Here is an 18,781-nt window from a genome sequence, read left to right on the forward strand (position 1 = left end):
AGTAATAGAGAATGAAGACCATCAGATGGAACACAGCTCTGTTTATTGAGAATCTGCTGTGTGCCAGGCACAGACCCTGGGGCTTCCCAGCAGGGACGGGGTGAGGGCTGTCATCACCCCGAATTTCCAAGTGGACAGAGGTCTGGGGCCTCGTCACAGGCTACAGAGTGGAACCTGAGCCCATCTGCCTCCAGAAAAGAGCAGGCTGTGGGTGGAGGGGCACCTGCCTGGGCTGCTCTGTGCCCTGAGACCGGGATGCTGAGGGCTGCCTGCGGGGGCGCTCAGCCTCCCGAGTGCTGGGGGCCAGGCGCGCTCTCAGCCTGGACCATGACTGCTCACCCTCTCTGTCCGCACAGGGGGCAGACGGCATCCGAGGTCTGAAGGGCACCAAGGGTGAGAAGGTGAGTGTCCCTGCCTCCCCGCGGGGCCTGGCCAGGAGCCAGGAGGGCCGCCCTGGGGACCGGAGTGACCACAGGCCACTGACGTGGGAGCCCCCAGTTCACTGACAGCACCGGTGCGCGCAGATCCCCGTGAACCTTGGGGCCCAGTGACCGAGCGCCCCTGACCGCCAGCCCCTCCGTAGCCCGGCCTGGCCGAGAGCGCCTCCTGGCCGTCCTGCGAGGCCATCAGTAGCGGCACCACCCATCTTGGGGGTCTTCTGTCGGTCTCCCTGTCCTCAAATCCACCTGTCACCTGCTACCAGGCCCGTGGTCATGCACACATGAGGCAGAGACTTGGTGCCAGCAGAGCTGGGCCGGGGGACCCAGTGAAGCCGGGCCCCCAGGGCTGCAGCCTTCCTGCTGCAAGCCGGCCAGAGCCACAGAAGGCAAAGGGTTAACAGGGACACAGCTCCCGAGGGCCGGGGCCGGGCACTCAGAGTCCTCACCCAGCGTGTTGGCCGTGGGGTGGGGCCCAGAGGCTCTGGGGTGGGGGGAGCCAGGCAGGGTTCTCTCCCCTACACTGAGGCTCTCTCTGGTCCCCCTTCAGGGTGAAGATGGCTTCCCAGGCTTCAAAGGAGACATGGGCATCAAGGGCGATCGGGTGAGTGTCGGGGGCAGGGAGGGGCCCCAGGGCAGCCTCTCAGGACGGAGCTGAGGCCTCCGTGGAGGCTCCTGGCCACCAGCAGCGGCCAGCTCCTCCCCAGCTCCCAGCCTGGAGCTGCGGCAGCTGACACCTGGTCCCAACCCTGCCTGTGGGGTCACCTGGCCCCTCCACCATGTATCCATCAGGGAGTCAGTGGGGGCTTTTTCTTGCTGGCCAGTACCCTGGCCAGTGCTGCAGTCCACAGGGTCAGAAAGAGTCGGGCGTGACCGGGCGATTTGCAGAGCGGTGCCTGTGGATCGTTAGTGTGACAGGTGTCCGGGAGAGAGAAGGGGTCGCAGAAATGGCCCAGCTCACCAGGGAGGGTTGCGTCCTGCCTGAGGCTGCTGGGGGGGTCACCAGCAGGGCCACACCCCGACTGGGGCCTGGGCTCCCTGACCAGCCCTTCGGGCGTCTGGGCTCCCAACCACCTCTTGAGCTGCTCTCCAGACCCCCAACCATAGCCCCTGTGTTCTGGACCTCGGGCCGGGCTGTCTGAGGCTATAACAGCCTGGCTGGTTTTTAGTGAATATTTTGCCTCGGCTCCAGGGGAGCAGGCTGGGGTGTGTCACACTGCAGGTGCCCGCAGAAACCAGTGGTGGAGTCTCCATGGAAGGGAGGGTGACCCAGGTGATGCTGGGGGGGTTGGGCTGGCGGGCCAGATGCCTGAGGCTGTGGGGACACTCTGGAGACCCCCCAGTAAGTCCAGAAGGAGCAGAGCCCTGCACCCCAGGAGGGCCCGCAGAGGCAGCCGCTGCATCGGCCCCTGGACGGACGCTGTCAGCAGGAATGAGGCTGCCATGTGGCTGGCCGCCCGATTGTCCCCCCCAGAGCGGGCCCGCAGGTGCCGTTCCAGAACCCGCCAGAACCAGAGGGCCTGTGGCTTGGCGCTTTGTCCCGTGCTGGACAGGCAGATGGGATCCGGGCCTCCGTCAGAAGGAGGGGAAGAAAAGAGAGGTCTTCGTGTCCCAGTCCTGTCCCAGTGACCCTGCTGCCAAAGACAGTCCTTCTAGAATTTTCTCTACAGTGATGGCTCCCCACATCTGAAGGGCCTCTCCCTGTCTGGCTGGTGAAAGCCCCTTTTATCTTCCTTTCCAGCAACGTGAGGCACACGTTTTCCCAAGCCATCCCCCAGTCACACGCCGTGCCCTGGGCTCGCCTCTGGCTGAGGATGGACGGGGGGCCGGGAGGGGGCCTCTTCCATCGTAATTTCTCCCGGAGAGGCATTTCTGCCGACGCTTGGCATTTCCTAATTTCCTGAGGGCTCAGTAAACATGGGAAGGATTCTCGGGTTGAGTGAGCAAAGCGCTTAGGGACAGAGCGTCCTCGTCCTGCAGAGAGCTTGGAGCCGAGAAACGAGGCAGCCTTTAGCCGGCTTTATTCCTGTGATGCACGTTTCTAAGGGGGGTTTCACAGCTGTCCTGCAGCTGCTCCTGGACATCGGGGATCAGAGGAGGGCCCACGCAGACGGCGAGGCCAGGCGGGCACTCCGCGGCCGGGCCCCCGCTGCTGCCCTCGCTTGGCCCCCAAGGCCCCCTTCCTGGTGGCTCAGGCCTCCCCGCCTGTACGTGGCAGAGCCAGTGAGGCGGCGTTTCGCCCTTCAGTCTCTGGACACAGCCTGTGGGTCTCCCGTGGGCGCTGACTGTCAGGCTGCAGTCGGCTGCGCTCCTGGGCCTTTCCGGGACCTCCCGGGGCTTCGGGAGAAGAAGGCAGCGCCCCCCGCCGCCCGCCCCCTGCCCAGTGGGGAAATAGCAGGTCAGAGCTCCTAGTTCAGCCAGGAGGTGCTCGACCGAAGGCCGCTGGGAAAAGAGGGGGCCGTGGGCCAGAGAGTGGGCGCTGAAGCCTCCCAGGGCCGGGACGGGGCTTGGTCTGCTTGAGCCGGGCCAGCGACACTTACCACCCCTCCTTGCTCCCAGACAGTGGGGGACCCCCGCGGACTGCAGTCTGTGGGCGACGCCCTCACCTCCTCCTTCTGACCTGCAGGGGGAGATCGGCCCACCTGGTCCCAGAGGGGAGGACGGTCCTGAAGGTCCCAAGGGGCGAGGCGGTCCGAACGGCGACCCCGGTCCTCTGGGACCCCCTGGGGAGAAGGTACGTGACGCGGGCCCTCCCGATGGCCCGGGGCGTCCAGGCGGCGGGTCGGGCAGGCAGAGCCCCGGGCCAGGCTGGTGTGCATCCTGACACGGGCCGGCCTGCTGGGCCACTGCACCCGCTCCTGGGGGCGTTCCCTAAGCTCAGGGTTGGGAGTGGGGGCTCCTGACAGCTGCTCTTACACCTGCGGGGGGCCGCCCCCCTCATCTTGCTCCCCCACCCCTTTCCCCAGCCCCTGCACTGGAACGGGCTCACAATTAGCCCAAACATTCTGCTGTCCGGCTCCAAGGCTGGGACGCTTCAACAGAAGGATTGAGCAAAACCCCACAGACAGAGAGCGCTTTTCTCATACATGGGGCATCAGCCTCCACCCATTGGCTTCAGTAGAGGTGTCCATTCCTGCTCGAGGGGCCTTGCTCCAAACCAGGCAGGGATTCTGGGGAGGACACCATCCCAGGAGGACAGACAGGCTCTCTCTGGAGGCCGTGAAGTCTGCATCCTGCTCCAGTTCCCCTGCCGACACACGCCGGCTTCCTCTCTGTTCCAAGCAGGGCCGGCCAGCTCGTGACGCACCTCTTTCTCTCCGCAGGGCAAACTCGGAGTCCCAGGACTGCCAGGCTACCCAGGAAGACAGGGGCCAAAGGTAACGTACAACCTGGTGAGGTCTGACCCGTGGCGTCTCCCCAGCCTGCACGCTGTCACCCACCTGCCCCGCCCTGCGTAGCTGCTGTGACAAAGCAGAAGGTCACGGTGGCCGTGTCCTGGGTCTGCCCCACTCACAGCCTTCTGCAGTGACTTGGCTGAGTCAGAAGGAGAGCCCGGGAGAATTAGGTGAGCCTTTCAGAGAGGCAGATCCTGGGCTGCACGTCTGAGTCCTCAGCCCCTCTGGCCTCTCAGGGACTTTGTGTACTGGTTTCTCCATACCCAGAGCTGTGTACCTCCCGCAGAGTTAATTCTCCCTGGAAATTCAGAGGTTATTTGCTCGTAACTGAGCATAAAAGGAAGACGAAGACTGTCTTAGTGGAAATCATGCTCTATGTTATGTGAAACAGCTCCTTGAGGCTTTGCAAATCACTTAAACCATTTTTTCTGTCTCACCTTTTATTATTCATGGTTCTTCCTTAAAAAGTTGCCAGCTGCCTGCACTAGAGATGTAATTAACAGCAAAAGAGAACTCACGGATCTGTCGGGTTTGTGTCTGCATCCTGCCCTCCTCAGGCTTCAAGCCTCCGGACGCCCTCCTAGTTAGCAGAGGCAGGGCCCGCGGGCTGGGCTGCAGCCCTAGGTGTTCCCACGTGGCTGATGGCAGGGCCCACAGCAGTCCTCCCTGGGGAAGGGCGAGCTTCCCCTCTTGGCGGGTGAGCCCACAGCCGCCACTCGGGGGGGACTCATCTGCCATGAAATCGTTTTGCTTCATGTCCGTTAGCGATGTGCCCACTGACTGCAGTACTTGTATGGAGAGACCCTGATGGACACGTTTTCTCTCCTGAAATGCGTGTCCATTTGGGGAGGGGGAGAAGGGAAAGAGAGGAGGAGTTTGGGAGAGACGAGGTGGGGGGTTATAGATCAAGTTCAGGCAGCTTTTCGTAAAGGCAGAGGGAGAACCCTGAAGCTGCTTGGGCAGCCTGGGTGGTCCTGGGGTGCTGACCCCGCTCCTGAGCCGAGAGCCGTGAAGTCAGCACCCCTGGTTTTCCCGCCGCAAATCTCGGTCCAGTCTCCTCCTCCTCTTTGTATCAGCAGGCAGGCACACGGGTGGGCTGGCCAAGCTGAGTAGCATCAGTAAACTCGTCCTGGGCTAAGCACACATTCAGGTCAGGCTTTTAAGCCAGGTGGAGAGTAGAGACGGACTCAGCAAACGATTTAGACAGTGTCACCAGGAGCTCACATAGGGGGTGTTTGGATATTTATTCAGTCGGAGCTCTTACGTGCTCACCTGCCCACGTGCACCTTGTAAAGATCTAGAACTGGAAGAGCCGCGCGATGCCACGGCTGGGGCATACATTTGCATTCATTTTTGACTTTATAAGCTGCCGTGCTTTATTTAGAGGTGTTGTGAGAAGATAAAACATGACAACAAGGCGCAAAAAGCAAATGCCATGAATGTGAGAGTCACACGCCACCCCCGGCTCATCTCGGTGGCACAGGCTCTTTTCTTCCCAAACACCAGTGTTTTGCAGACATGGGTGTGTGAGAGGAGGGTGTGGAGAGAGGGAGGAAGGGGAAGCATGGTTAGGATTCAGTTCTGAATTTTAGATTCAGAGTCTGTGAGATGCTCAGGAAATACTGAGTAGGTGGGTGGGGGGTGGTGAGGGGGTGGATGGATGATAGATGATGGATGGGTAGATGGGAGGATGGATGGAAGGTGGCTGGGTGCACAGATGGGCGGACGGATGGTGGGTGGATGAGGGGTGGGTAGGTGGTGAATGGGTGAATGGTGGATGGATGGATGGGGGGTCGGGGGATGGATGGATGGATGGGGGGTGGATGGAGGGAAGGTGGATGGATGGGGTGTGGGGGGTGGGGGGATGGATGGACGGATGGGGGGTGGATGGCGGGAAGGTGGATGGATGGGGTGTGGGGGGTGGGGGGATGGATGGATGGGGGTGGGGTGTGTGTGGATGGATGGACGGTGGGTGGATGAGGGGTGGGTAGGTGGTGAGTGGGTGAATGGAGGATGGATGGATGGGGGGTGGATGGGCGCGTGGTGGACGGTGGGTGGCTGGGTGGCGAGTGGTGGGTGGTGGTGGGGCGTCTGACCCGGGGCTGAGGACTCCGGCAGGCTCGTCCTCCAGCTGGCACAGTGCACGGCTCGTCCCTGGTCAGTCTCTGACGCTTCTTCCCTCATGAACTCTCTTGCAGGGTTCTATCGGATTTCCTGGATTTCCCGGCGCCAACGGAGAAAAGGGCGGCAGGGTAAGGACCGCCTGGCCTCTGCGCAGGCAGCTTGTCTGCTGCCTCGGTGTTAGCGAGTCTGTTCTCCGCACACCATGTTTATTTCTCACCCACTTTGCTGCCAGAACTGCTTTCCAGAACAGCTGACCCCAGTCTTTACGCGACGTACTGGCGGCTCTCGGAGTGCTGGGCTGGGCGGGAGTGCGGTAGATCAGGCAGCCGGCCAGAGAGGGAGGCGTGTGGAGGACACGGCGCTTTCTCACGCTCACCACGATTGCAGCAGCTCTCAGGTCACTGGCGAAACCCAGACTCTTCTCTTGCAGCCCAAGTGATTCATTTTAAAAAAAGGCGGGAGAGGCCCTCGCTCTGTGCTGACGTCTCAGTGAGCCCCTCATCCGGGGTCCAGGTGCACCCCTCCTCTGCCTGGGCTGCCGTGTCACTGGACACCCTCCGGGGGGCAGTGGGCCTGGCTTCCCTCCGTTGTCATCGCGTGTGAAGGTGATCCGAGGGCCCAGACTGCGGGGCCGTCCCCCAGCCTCCCCACCCCAGGCCTCCGGCGGGAACTGCCCTTCGTGGCGCCACACAAGGCAGCCTGAGCACTGCTCCTGGTGAACGGGATCAGAACGACCGCTTGGGCCTTTAGACTCCCAGCGGCCTTGACCACAGGCGTGTGGGGTGTGCAGAGCAGGCCTGGGCGGGTCCTCCCTGCCCAGACGGACGAGCTGCCCCTGTTAAGTGCTCACTCCAGCTACCGTTACTGTCTTTGAGCTGAGACAGTGCGATCTCTAGAAAGCACGGGGGAAGACCTAAAGCCATCCACAATCCACGTAAATGGACGTGTTTGCCAGATTCAGGAAGAGAAAACGGGGCTTCCTGAGTGCAAGCGTGACACAGGGCGACCACACTCTGTCTGTGTGTATTGGTGTCTAGACGTGTCTACACGCCTGTCTGTGTCTGCATGTTTGTGTCCCGTCTGTATTGTGTCCTAAGTTACGCACCTGAGTGTTCCTATCTATGCCGTGTCCGTGTTGTGTCCGTGTCTGTATCTGTACTTACATCTGTCCGTGTGTCTATCAGCCACCTGCCTACCTATCTGTCTCGTTCTTCCTGGTGGGGACAGTCTGACTAGCGTCTTGGGGAAAGGTGGTCACTCGTGGAAAGTAGTAGTCCAGGGTCTGTAAAAGCAGAGGAACCTCGGAGCCACAGAGCAGGCAGCCCCGGTGCTGGAGAACAGGGCCTTCCACACCACGTTGCCAAGAGAATGCCCAGGAGGGGTCATGACGGCTGACAGGGGCCGGTGATGTGACCACCACTGCTTTGCATGGAGGAGCCGGGCTGGGGACGCCTCGGAGGCCTGGCTGTGGCCCCGGGACTGGCACTCCACTCCAAGCCCCGCTCCCCTCTCCTGCCTCTCAGCCATTCCACCCCCAAGCTGAGAAGGCCGGGCAGGTGCCTGGACTCCCCCGGCCCCCACACGCCATTGTTCCAGGGCATTGGCACGTGGCCACCGAGGTCGTCACTGCGAATGGGTGGTTGAAAAGCAGAGGTCCTGGGACCGGGGACTCACTCCTGGTCTGAGAGTCCAGCTTGGTTCACGGGGCCTGAAGCCTGGACACCTCAGGGAAACCGTCTACTTCGGGACTTTGCCGATGCGTCTGAGGGCTGGGATACTGGACGTGACAGGTGGCGTGTGTGCTGACACGCGTGTGCCCCTGCATCTGGGCTGCCTGAGAGCCGGCAGGTCTTCTTCCGTCCACCTCATCCCAGCCTCTCTGGAGGGGCTGGCTGGGCCGGCAGACTGCTGGCCGGGGGGTCCACGTACAGCTGGCTGTCACGTGACCATTGATGGCTTGTCCCTATCACTGGCCTGCATCCCGGGCCAAGGCAGGGTCCCCGCCAGACCAGCTTGGGAAGAGCCAGCCCCTTAGCAATACCTCCTGCAGCCCAAAGCTTCCATCGCCAGCTTAGGGCATCTCGACTCTAGCGAGGCCAGTTCTGGGAGGACCCCTGCCTCCCCTGCAAGGGCAGGTGGACAGGTGCTCACGGGAGATTTGCTGAGGAGGCCACGAGTGGGGCGTCTTCTGTCCAGCGGCCTCCGTCACCAGGGTGCAGACTCTGGCTCCGTTTAACAGCAAACCTGGGAAGGCTGGTGCCGCCTGGGAGGCCGACGGAATCCGAGGCTGAGGCTGGGGCAGTTTGTTTAGGTTGGAACCGAGAGCTGGTCAGGCTGCAGGATCGGAATCGTGATGCAGGTCTTGCTGTTGGATGGAGGCTTGGCATGAGCTGACGTGCCAGCTGGACTTACGCACCGATGCCAGGAAGTCACCCGGGGGTGGGCCACGGTGTCTCACTGGCGGGAGCCCATCAGTTGAAGAAAGCAGATGTTTCATTAATTCTCGTCAGCAAATATTTATTTGAAGCCAAGAGATGCCGCCGCCTAAAGGAAGCAGGGAGACCAGTGTGCATTGTTTAAAAGCTCCATAATTACCTCATCATCATAAACGGTTTTATTAAATTCCTTTCAAAACGGGAGGCTCTGGAAAGCAGTTTTGATTCTGGCAGCAAATGAGTGAAAGATGGTGAGAGGAAATGTTTTAGGTGGTCCTTAGCAATGCAGATCCATCTGGGGCTTCGTCGTTAGAAACCAGGGAAAAAATAATAATTCCGGAAGATGAATGGAGAGGCAGTGGAGATGGGCCTTGATCAATCCGTTACTCGCACGCGCTGTCGGTAAACTGCACTTACAGCTATTACGTCTTTGCTTTGGGGAAAAAAGATTGCGGTGCGTTTGTTTTCCGTGGTTTGGAAAATGCAAAACAACAGAGAGAAGGAGTCTAAATTCTATTAGAAGAGAAGCAAATGACGCTGGGATATATGATTTATATATTAAATTGCAGGTTTGTTTGTCTGCAGAGCCTGTTGAAAATTTAATGGCTAATATCCTTAACTGTAGCGGAAGTAAATTATGTATGAGAGGGGTTGGCTTTCTCCTCTCGTAATAATGATTCCTCCCCACCTCCACTGCTGCGAGAGATGAAGAGGGAAGGTTGGGCGGGGGAGGGAAGGGGCAGGGAGTGGATGTTCTGAGGGGAGGACCCCAGAGAAGTGAGGTGAGCATCCCTCGGGCAGCAGAGGGAGCTGGGGTTCAGAAGGCCCTCTGCAGACACGTGAGGCTGGGCGCATTGCCCGAGGGGTGCGTCCTGCCACCCTGAGAGGGCTTCCTTTCAAGCCAAGACAAGGGGGCGGGCTTTTCTAGCTTGACTTCCAGTGGTCTCTGCATCACCCACTCAATGGCAGGCGTGCTGCGTGACTGACCGACACCCTTCTCTGATTGCAGGGCACCCCTGGGAAGCCGGGACCACGGGGGCAGCGAGGCCCGACGGTAACCCTGGGCGGAGGGCGGCCTCCAGACTGGGCGTGGTGGTGGGGCGCCTGCCTGGCGGGAGGGGGATGAAGGCGTCGCGCGCGCAGGGCTGGGGTCCACCTGTCCTCTCTTCCGTTTGTCCAGGGCCCACGAGGTGAAAGAGGCCCACGGGGCATCACCGGCAAGCCTGGCCCCAAGGTGCGTATGTGGTCTCCCCTGTGGCCCCGGCCTGACCCCCCATGGAGGGGGCCCCACGGCCTTTTCCGCTGCAAAATATGAAAGAATGAAAGAAGATTTCCTGGGGGTATTTAAGAAGGAGCTGGTTGAGTTAGGTGAGGTCGAACCACAGAGGCTACCCGGGGCCACCGCAGCGTGGAAGTCAGGCCCAGCCAGGCTTTGGACCAATGTCCCCCCGCTCTGATGGGGAGGCCTCGTTTCTTTTCTTCGAGAGGGCTTTGGAAGGGACATCTTGCCGGGATTCTAAAGAAAGTTCTTTCCACCCCTGCGAGAGTCCAGACCCACCTCGAAGGCCTCTTCTCCCACCCTGGGGCCTTGACACCAGCTACTCCAGTCGACGTGGAAGCAGACCTTGGCCAGGCAGCAGGCCCGTCCTGTTTTGCCCTGTGGGGGTCGTGATTCCAGCGCACTTTGCTGCTAAGGAGATGGGCCCGCGGCTGGCGGAGGCGGCGAGCCAGGCAGGGGCAGGGCAGGCCCGGGGGTTGCCCGAGTCCCTCCGTGACGAGCTCTGGGCCCAGTCGCGCCCCCGGAGGCTGACTGAACGCTCAGCTGCTGCGGGCTGCTGGGTGGGCCTGGGACGCAGCCTGCGTCCCGTCTTCTCGTGAGCTTTGGCCCCTGGTGGGAGCCTGGCCTTTGTCCCAGAGCAGCAGCGCGTTCTCCTGGGAGTGTCTCAGTCCCGGCGAGGGCGGCTCGGTACTGGGTGTGTGTGCAGAGGCGAGGACCACCCGAGGCTGGTGCGCTCTGCTCCATATGCAGGCGGGGTGACTGCAGAGGGCACAGGGGCGCCAGGCGATGCTGCACCTGTGATGCTGTCACGGACCAGTCTTTTCATCAGAAATAGTAATGACAGAAATAGTAATAATAAGCTTTTCTTGCTCTTTCCCTGCCTTCCCAGGGCAACTCTGGAGGCGATGGCCCGGCCGGCCCTCCAGGTGAACGGGTAAGCACCTGGATGCGTCCAGGAACACCCCCAGGAGCGTCTGCAGGAGAGCTGCCTGCCCTCGGCGGCCCCCAGCGTTTCTTCCTGGGGGGCGGGGCAGAGCATGGCCAGCCTTCGACCCTGGAGAAGGAGGGTGGTTACTAAAATCCAGAGGTGGCTCGGGGGTGGCCTTCCCCGGGAGTAAAGTCTTTTCTGTTGGTTGGAGATGACGACCCCATCCCCTTGGCCCTGGCCTTGGGGCTTGAGGTGGGGGGGTGGCTGAGATGTCCGGAAACCGAGTCCTGGGCCTCACGCTGCCCCAAGGGACCTTCTTGTGTAACGGACTTACTTTTCACATTGGCGAGGGCAGGGCTGGAAAGAGCTTCTCGAAAGTCGTGGGGAGTAGGGGTGACCGTGCCTGTGCTCAGAGATCCGATGGTGGGGCTGCTGGGCCCACGTGCTGGGGCGATGCCTGTCCTCATACTGGCTCTTGTCTGTCCCCAGGGACCCAACGGACCCCAAGGACCCACGGGGTTCCCTGGACCAAAGGGCCCCCCGGTGAGTACCGCATTTTCCCTGTGGGGCCGGTCCAGGGTGTCCCGGAGACGCTGGTCTTTCCGCAGGGCTCCGGCCTCCAGGCAGCGGGCTCAGGGGAGGGGGGCCAGCCCAGGAGCTCTGACTAGAGGGGCAGTTTGGGGCGCACGGACCCCTCTGTCATCAGACCATCATGACTGTCCAGTCGGCCCTGAGTCAGGGTGGTAGTGCTGTCACGACAAATGGCCACAAGCCCAGCGCCTTAAAACCACAGAAACGCGTTCTCTCCGTCTGGAGGCCAGAGCCCGAACTCCCGGGGCCGGGGTCCCATGCCTCCCCCGGAGGCCTCTCCCAGCCCCTGGCCCCCTGAGCTCATGGACCCCCAGCCCCACTCTGCCTGCATCTTCGCCTGGCCTTCTCCTCTCTCCTCCTGTGTCTCACATTCTCTGTCTCTACTCTGGATGAGGGCCCAGCCTAACCCAGCCAGACCTCACCTTGACCTGATCCCGTCTGCGGAGACCCTGTTCCCAAATGAGGCCAGGGTCGCAGCTTCAGGGGGTTAGGACCTCAACCAGTTTTTCCTGGTGGTGGTGGGGAGAGGCACAGCTCAGCTCGCAGCAGATAACAGTGTATTTCCTCTAAGAAGGAAAAGCCCCTCATCGCAGGAGTTGCTGCCTATTGGGACGCGCGTGGGCACGGGGGTTAGGAAGGAGTTCGACCTCTGCCCTGCATGGACCTGGGCCCAGTGCCTCCTGCGGCCGGGCCTCAGGGGCTGCTGACACCTTGGCTTCTCCCTGTGGGAGACGACAGTGACCCTCAGGGTGGATGTAAGGGTTCAAGGGGGTGGAGCCCAGACCCGGGCTCCCAGGAGTGCTTGTTACTGTGACTTTGCCGTCATCACCTTGGAACTGAAGTGGTAGCTTTTGTCCTCTGGGGTGGCACAAAGTCCTGAAGATGTGTGTGTCTTGGGATGAGATGAAGCTTCTCTCCTTTGCTTTCTGCAGGGGCCCCCAGGCAAGGACGGGCTCCCGGGGCACCCTGGACAGCGAGGCGAGACGGTGAGTGTGGGCAGCGCCGGGGGATGTGGGCGCCGCGCCCGACCTTCACTGCCGGTCGGCTCAGGCAAGGCTGAGGCTCAGCCTTGGGAAGCCCCCCGAGGGCCGGCCGGCTCCTGTGGCCGCGGGATGCGCCCTCTCTGGAGGGAGCTCCACAGCCTCCGAGCAGCCCCTTGGCCTCTGTGTGTGAGGGCAGGTGTCGGCTTCAAGCCGTCCTGGGCAGCCTGGCCCAAGGTCACACGTGCAACCATCGTGACGCCAACGGAACCTAGAGGAGTGGCCCCTGCCTTCCCCGGGAGGGTCGGAGCGCGGCCCAGCGCACGCCACGTGCGTCTGAACTGGACACTCCTTGGGCAGGTCCTCCCTTTCCAGCTTTCCGGTTACTTTATGCCACCCCCAGCCCTGTCTGTCCCGGCCCTTGCCTCGGGGGGGATGGCAGGGAGGCAGACGGCTTCCCCCAAGTGCCCTTTTCAGTAAGGGGGCAGGCGGCCGGTCGGGCTGGAGTTTGGGCCCTTGGCTGTGCTCAGGGCCAGCGTCTGCTGTCAGGGCTCACCTTGGCCTTGCCCTGACCTGTAGCAGCGCCCGCCACAGTCTTTGACAGCTGGACTTAATGGACGCCCACGTTTTTTAGTTCTAGAAAAAGCACTGGGGTCACTTCCTGGTCCCAGGAGCCACGGGGGATTCAAGCGAGCTTCATGCTGAGTCCCCCCAGGCCTGTCCCTGGGAAGGGCGTGGGCACCCTGTGACCTGGGGGCTCCCGCTCTGGACAGCTGGGGTTCGCAGCGCCTGGTGACCTTCTGGCCACCATAGTGGTGGGGACTGGCCCACGGGAAGGCCCCCTTGTGTCTGCGTCCGGCGTCCATGTGGTCAGAGACCTCTGACTCTCCCAGGAGGAGCCGGCCCCTTGAGAAGTGTGATCCTTAACAGCACACTTAATACGTCTTGGTGCTTCTTAAAAACATCCCTGGGTCCCTTTTTGGCTCGTGGTGATGAAGAGTCCCCTACATGTGCCGTCCTGGTGCTCCGTGGCAGAAAACAGAGTTCGCTTTGCTCTTTTGTTTCTGGAGAAAAACTAAAGCACCCCCAGCTTTGCACGCTTTTCTCCAGTGCTCTCCTGAGCAGATCGGATGGAAGGCTTCTCGTCTCACGGTGCGCACTCTCCCCTCTGCCTTGTTCTGGGGAGAGGCTGGCAGAGTGATTAAGCCGCTTGTTTTGCTGGCAAAGCAGGGCAGGTTCTTCCTGCCCCCCCACCAGGCCTGGCTGCCCCGGAGATTCAGGGGCACCCCCATCTGGGCCCGCCTGGGGTGTGGCGTCCTCCAGGGGTCAGTCCAGATGCCCTGCAGAGAGGCCCTCCTCGGGGTCATGACCTGTGCTTTCGTTAGAGAACTGGAAACACAAGAGGTCGTAGCACCTCCTACATGCGAGCCCAGAGCCCGCTCGTCACAAGCACTGAGATGGACCCCGGCCTCAGCTGGCGTGGGTGTCCCCCGGCGGACCACACGCAGGCCTTCCTTGCCTCCACGTGGGCACTGCTGCCCAGCCCCCCGAGCAGGGGAGATGCCTTCGATCTGTCCAGCATGCCTTGTTTCTGACCCTGTAAAGGCTGCTGGCCTTGCGGCTAAGATTAAGTGTAGTATGGGGGCTTCACAGCTGGTCGGTGGTAAAGAATCTGCCTGCTGAGGCGGAGACACAAGAAATACAGGTCCGATCCCTGAGTTGGGAAGATCCCCCGGAGTAGGAGATGGCTGCCCACTCCAGTACTCTTTCTGGAAAACTCCATGGACAGAGGAGACTGGTGGGCTACAGTCCCGGGGGCCACCAAGGGTCGGACACGACTGAGCGCACAGAGGTCTCCTGTGGGGAGTGCGGCCTCGGCCATGGCCGTGCCAGTCCCGTGCGTGCAGCTCGGCTGGAGCCCTCCCAGACTCTGCTGTGAAGCTGCCTCTGCTCTGGGTCTGCACAGTCCAGCGGCTGAGCATCAAGTGTCCCTCAGCTGCACACTCGCTGGCTGTCGTGCTCTGGGTCAGAGGTCCTTGCCCTTCAGCCCCGTGGGCAGCTGGCCCCGCGGCTCTTGCTGCGGCCTTAAACGAGCCGTTTCCCTCTGCGGACGCTGTAGAGTTTCCACTGAAAGCCTCCCGGGCGTAGCATCTGCACGTCTCCCCCGGCGTCACGTGGCGCCTGCAGATGGCATCTTGTCCGCACGTGCCGAGCTCCGTGGAAATGAATGCCGGAAATGAAACCCGTGCTGCTCTGCCGTCAGCTTCGCCTCTGGGGGAGAGCGTGTGCAGAGCAGCCAGGCGGCCGGGTCCGTGCCAGCGAGCGGAGCAGAAACAAGCGGTTCCTGTTGAGTCGAGCTAAGAATACCTCCCAGCTGCCACACTGTGGAAGTGGCAGGTCCCCTCTGCGTCCGGATTTCAGTGGGTGCCGTATAAAACCGGCTGTCCTGCCCCAGGGGCCTTGGGGACACCAGCAGGACAGTTCCCGCACAGTCACTGACGAGAGGCAGCCCAGAGGTGGCTCCCGGGTGTAGTTTCCAGCAGCTGTGACACCAAGTCTGCTCAGAAAACAGACACTTAGTGACGTGAGGAGGACGAACGGTTACAGAGTATATTTCTCAGAGCAAGACGGGGTGATGGAAGCAGCTAGTGAAACGATCCTGTCTGGTTTCCTGACCTTCCTAAATTCATGCGAAGTGGGACAAGAGAAATGGCCCTTTTCAATGAGGTCTCGGACGTCAACTGTTTTGGGGTGGGGTGGGGGCTGGGGTGACCTTCTGTCTGCCGCTTCAGCCGTCTCAGCGGGCTGACTCTCTCTTCGCAGGGTTTCCAAGGCAAGACCGGCCCTCCAGGCCCCCCAGGTGTGGTCGGCCCTCAGGTGAGATACAGGCCCCGCTGGCATCTGGGGTCATCCCGGGTCCCCGCCCACTCGGGAGACAGGGTCACGCTCAGGGTGGAAGATCCCTGCATCGCCAGGGCATGGGTGCAGCCGGGAGGCGTCATAAGGCCTAGACCACTGCTTCAGAGGTGCTTTCCACGGAGCAGAGCAGGTGCAGAGATGGGGAGTGATCGCATGACGCGAACCGAGAGGGCAGAGCCAGGTGCCAACTCTGTGGGCAGACCAGGCAGGCCCGGGGAGTCCGGCTTCCACCCTCTGGGCAGCCCAGCCCTTGGGGTCCATGCAGCCTGACTCCCCGCCTTGGATCCAGTGCCCGGGGCTGCCGTTCTAACCTTGGATCTGTGCGAGAATGGGCTTGCAGGCTCAGGGCCACAAAACGGGGCACAGTCACCTTGCTTCCCAGAAAGTCTGTGCCTAACGTGGCGGTAAATAAGATACTGACCCAGGAAACGAAGGTGCGCCCCCTGCCCTTCCCTGCACAGGGGTTCCCCCCGAGGCCGAGGAAACGCAGGTCCCGCCGGCTTCATTGGAGACGAGACTCAGGACCACAGTGGGGGCCGGGCAGTAGCTGGTGAACAGCACCCCCAGTGCGCTTTGCTCTCCCTGGGTTTTTACCAGAAGGAGAAGACCTTCAAAGGAAGGTGATGGTCTGGTGGGCTCGCAGTGGCCCTTCGCCTCTGTGACCAGGCTGTCCTTAGACTGAGGCAGAGAAGGTTACTTTCTTGCGTGTCCCTGGAATGTGTTTACTGGCTGACACGCTTTTTCCCTGCAGGGTCCCACCGGGGAAACTGGTCCCATGGGCGAGCGTGGCCACCCTGGGCCCCCAGGCCCCCCCGGTGAACAGGGGCTCCCGGGCCTGGCCGGGAAAGAAGGGACGAAGGTGAGTGGCTGGGACCTTTGTCCTGAGCAGACTTTCCTGGGGACGGTTTCAGCCCTTGGTCTGTGTCTTTCTGATGCTTTTCTCTGATGAATGTGTGATTCTCAAGCAGCTGCTCTTCATGCCAATGCACCCGCTCAGACCAGGGACTCAGCTCCTCTCTGCTCACTTTGAAGGAGGGCCTGAGCTGATCAGCTTCCCGGACAGAGATGATGGGGGGCTGTGGACCACCTCTTCCCCAGGGCACCCAGAGTGGCCGCCCACCCGTTCCCAGAAATGGACAGAAGTCTGACACTTCATGTGTCTAAGCTGAAGATAGCGGAAAGTGACCCTTTAAAAAATTCTCCACTTTAAGACACGAAAGCTGTCGTTCAGTCGCTAAGTCATGTCCGACTACTCACGACTCCATGGACTGCAGCACGCCAGGCTTCCCTGTCCTCCACTACCTCTCGAAATTTGCTCAAACTCATGTCCATTGAATTGGTGATGCCATCCAACCATCTCACCCTCTGCCACCCCCTTCTCCTTTTGCCTTCAATCTTTCCCAGCATCAGGGTCTTTTCCAGTGAGTCGGTTCTTTGCATCAGGCCAAAGTATTGGAGTTTTAGCTTCAGCATCAGTCCTTCCAATGAATATTCAGGGTTGATTTCCTTTAGGATTGATTCGTTTGATCTCCTTGGAGTCCAAGAGACTCTCAAGAGTCCTCTCCAGCACCACGATTTGAAAGCATCAATGAAAGAATAAATAATTAAAAAACCCACCCCCAGACTGGGTGCCCCAAGCTGGCGGTCATAACTTCCTGTGTTTTTGCGTAAAAACAAACGGCCCTCTTCTTTCAGCTTTTCAGTGAGGGACTCGGGAGAGATAAGTTCTCCAGCCCTTTGCATGACCACATACAAAGTAAACTTGAAGAGTAATCAAAGAGTGAAAAGGTCACACACGCACATGTATGTATGCAGGCATACATGATGGAGTACATACATATGTGCTTGTGCATACGTGTGTGTGTATAACGTAGAGACAGCCATTTAGCCATAAAGAGAGCTGGCTGAGTTTGGAAAGGACGCCCCTACCCTCCCATGTGGGACCCCAGAGAAAGTCCTAGAAGATGTCACAGCCTTAGTGAATTTCAAGGAAGGTACATGGTCAGACAGAGAATCCTTTCAGAAAATGTGGTTCAGGCTCAAGACGAATATCTTGAGCAGCGAGTCCATTTCAGGCAAAGCTTCCAATGCTTTGGCCACGGAGTTCTTCACCTGAGCCAGTTTTACGAGGATCCCCGGGTTCACGGGAAGGACAGGCCCTCAGCCCCCGCTCGGGCCACTGTGGCCCTGAAGGATGTGACGGGGAGCAGGACTCCACAGATCATGATTAGAGTCCCAGACAGAGTCAGTTCCCACGCCACACGCAGGGCCAGCTGGCCACACAGGCTCCCAGGTGTGAGCTTGGGCCATGCTCCGGCGCCCGGATCCATCAACCAGTGAAGCAAGTCAAGACCCAGAGGTTCCTTTTAAAGCTGTGAGCCCCGGGAAGCCCCCCTCCAGCCCAGCTCCCGAGTGGATCTAAAGACCGGCCCCACCCACTCCCCATCCACCTGGGCTGTGGGCATCGCCCGAAACTGACCTGTGGCCCTGATTCCAGGGTGACCCAGGCCCCGCCGGCCTTCCTGGGAAAGACGGTCCCCCCGGGCTGCGAGGCTTCCCTGGAGACCGAGGCCTTCCTGGTCCAGTGGTGAGTGAGGGGTCCGCCGGGGGACGGGTTGGATGTCCCTCCTGGGGAGGCTTCTCCCTGCGGCCCCCTCTCACACCCCGTTGCTTTGCAGGGGGCGCTTGGACTGAAAGGCAGTGAAGGCCCCCCCGGCCCACCAGGCCCCGCGGTGAGTGTACTGGCCCAGCACAAAGCCTCTCCCACCCTCTCCCTCCAAGCCTGCTCTGCAGGAGAGCAGGTGTCCTGAGGGCTGGGGAGCACGCACCCTGGCTCTGATGGTCCCCCGGGGGTCCTGGGAAGGCTATGGTGGAGGAGGTGGAGTCGGGATGGATGTGGCCAACGTGCCTGAGCTGCCAGCCAGTGAGGAAGGCCCGGGGAGGGGCCGTGCTGTGTGAGGGAACTTGGAGGGCTGGGAGTGTGGACGAGGCCTGAGTGGGCCCCCGAGCTCGTGGAGGTGCTCAGCGCGGGTCCAGGCCTGGCACAGCCCACACGGGCACACGCAGCTCCAGGGCCTCGAGCCGGGCCATCCACACACCCAAGGCCGCTCAGGGCAAAGGTGACTCAGCACAGGCAGGAGGCCTGGCCCCCAGAGCTGTGCTGTTTCCTTAAGTGGGTCCCTCCCAACCGTGAGATTCAGCTACACGAGGCCTAAAGATTCAGACCTTTGAGACCCCGGGCTATGGTCTGGGGGACTCAGTGGCCACATGAGGCTGTGCCCACAGATCCCCGCTCTTGTCTGACTCTTTATGGGGAAGTGACATCTGCCTCACTTCCCCCTTAAAACGGGGCCCATCCGACAGCCCCCACTCATCTGCTCAGGTGGGGGCTTCAGGAGCGGCCCCGGCCCCTGGCTGGGTTGAGGGTGGACCATGAAACAACATCCCCTTCCACCTGAGTTAGGGGCCGTTTGAGAGCGATGATGATGGGGAAGTCAGGGGGAAGTGAGGTGAAAAGTAATCTTCCTTCTGATAAAGGCTGGGAACAGGATGCCTCCCGGGGAACCAGGGTCCTCAGTGCTGACCCCCAGAATTAGTCCACGTGCCCACCTGTCAGTCCTGTCCTGGGGCCAGAGCCTCCCCCATAGAGCGGACAGCGTGGAGGAGCCGGGCAGCCAGTGAGCACCCCGGGGG

The 18,781-nt window shown here is 60.9% G+C and overlaps 1 protein-coding gene across 3 annotated transcripts in view; it reads left to right on the forward strand.

The window, feature by feature from the left end:
- Positions 1–18,781, forward strand: part of COL5A1 (collagen type V alpha 1 chain) — a 151,216-nt gene that overhangs the window by 96,768 nt on the left and 35,667 nt on the right. For all 3 annotated transcript variants that reach the window (XM_024999726.2, XM_024999727.2, XM_059891908.1), the window contains exons 28-41: positions 357–401; positions 988–1,041; positions 3,064–3,171; positions 3,761–3,814; positions 6,031–6,084; positions 9,401–9,445; positions 9,572–9,625; positions 10,560–10,604; positions 11,088–11,141; positions 12,122–12,175; positions 14,993–15,046; positions 15,840–15,947; positions 17,586–17,675; positions 17,767–17,820. In XM_024999726.2, the coding sequence (XP_024855494.1) occupies positions 357–401; positions 988–1,041; positions 3,064–3,171; positions 3,761–3,814; positions 6,031–6,084; positions 9,401–9,445; positions 9,572–9,625; positions 10,560–10,604; positions 11,088–11,141; positions 12,122–12,175; positions 14,993–15,046; positions 15,840–15,947; positions 17,586–17,675; positions 17,767–17,820 (873 nt within the window). The remainder of the gene's footprint in view (positions 1–356; positions 402–987; positions 1,042–3,063; positions 3,172–3,760; positions 3,815–6,030; positions 6,085–9,400; positions 9,446–9,571; positions 9,626–10,559; positions 10,605–11,087; positions 11,142–12,121; positions 12,176–14,992; positions 15,047–15,839; positions 15,948–17,585; positions 17,676–17,766; positions 17,821–18,781) is intronic.

Source organism: Bos taurus, chromosome 11 (genome assembly GCF_002263795.3).
Source record: "Bos taurus isolate L1 Dominette 01449 registration number 42190680 breed Hereford chromosome 11, ARS-UCD2.0, whole genome shotgun sequence".
NCBI lineage: Eukaryota > Metazoa > Chordata > Mammalia > Artiodactyla > Bovidae > Bos > Bos taurus.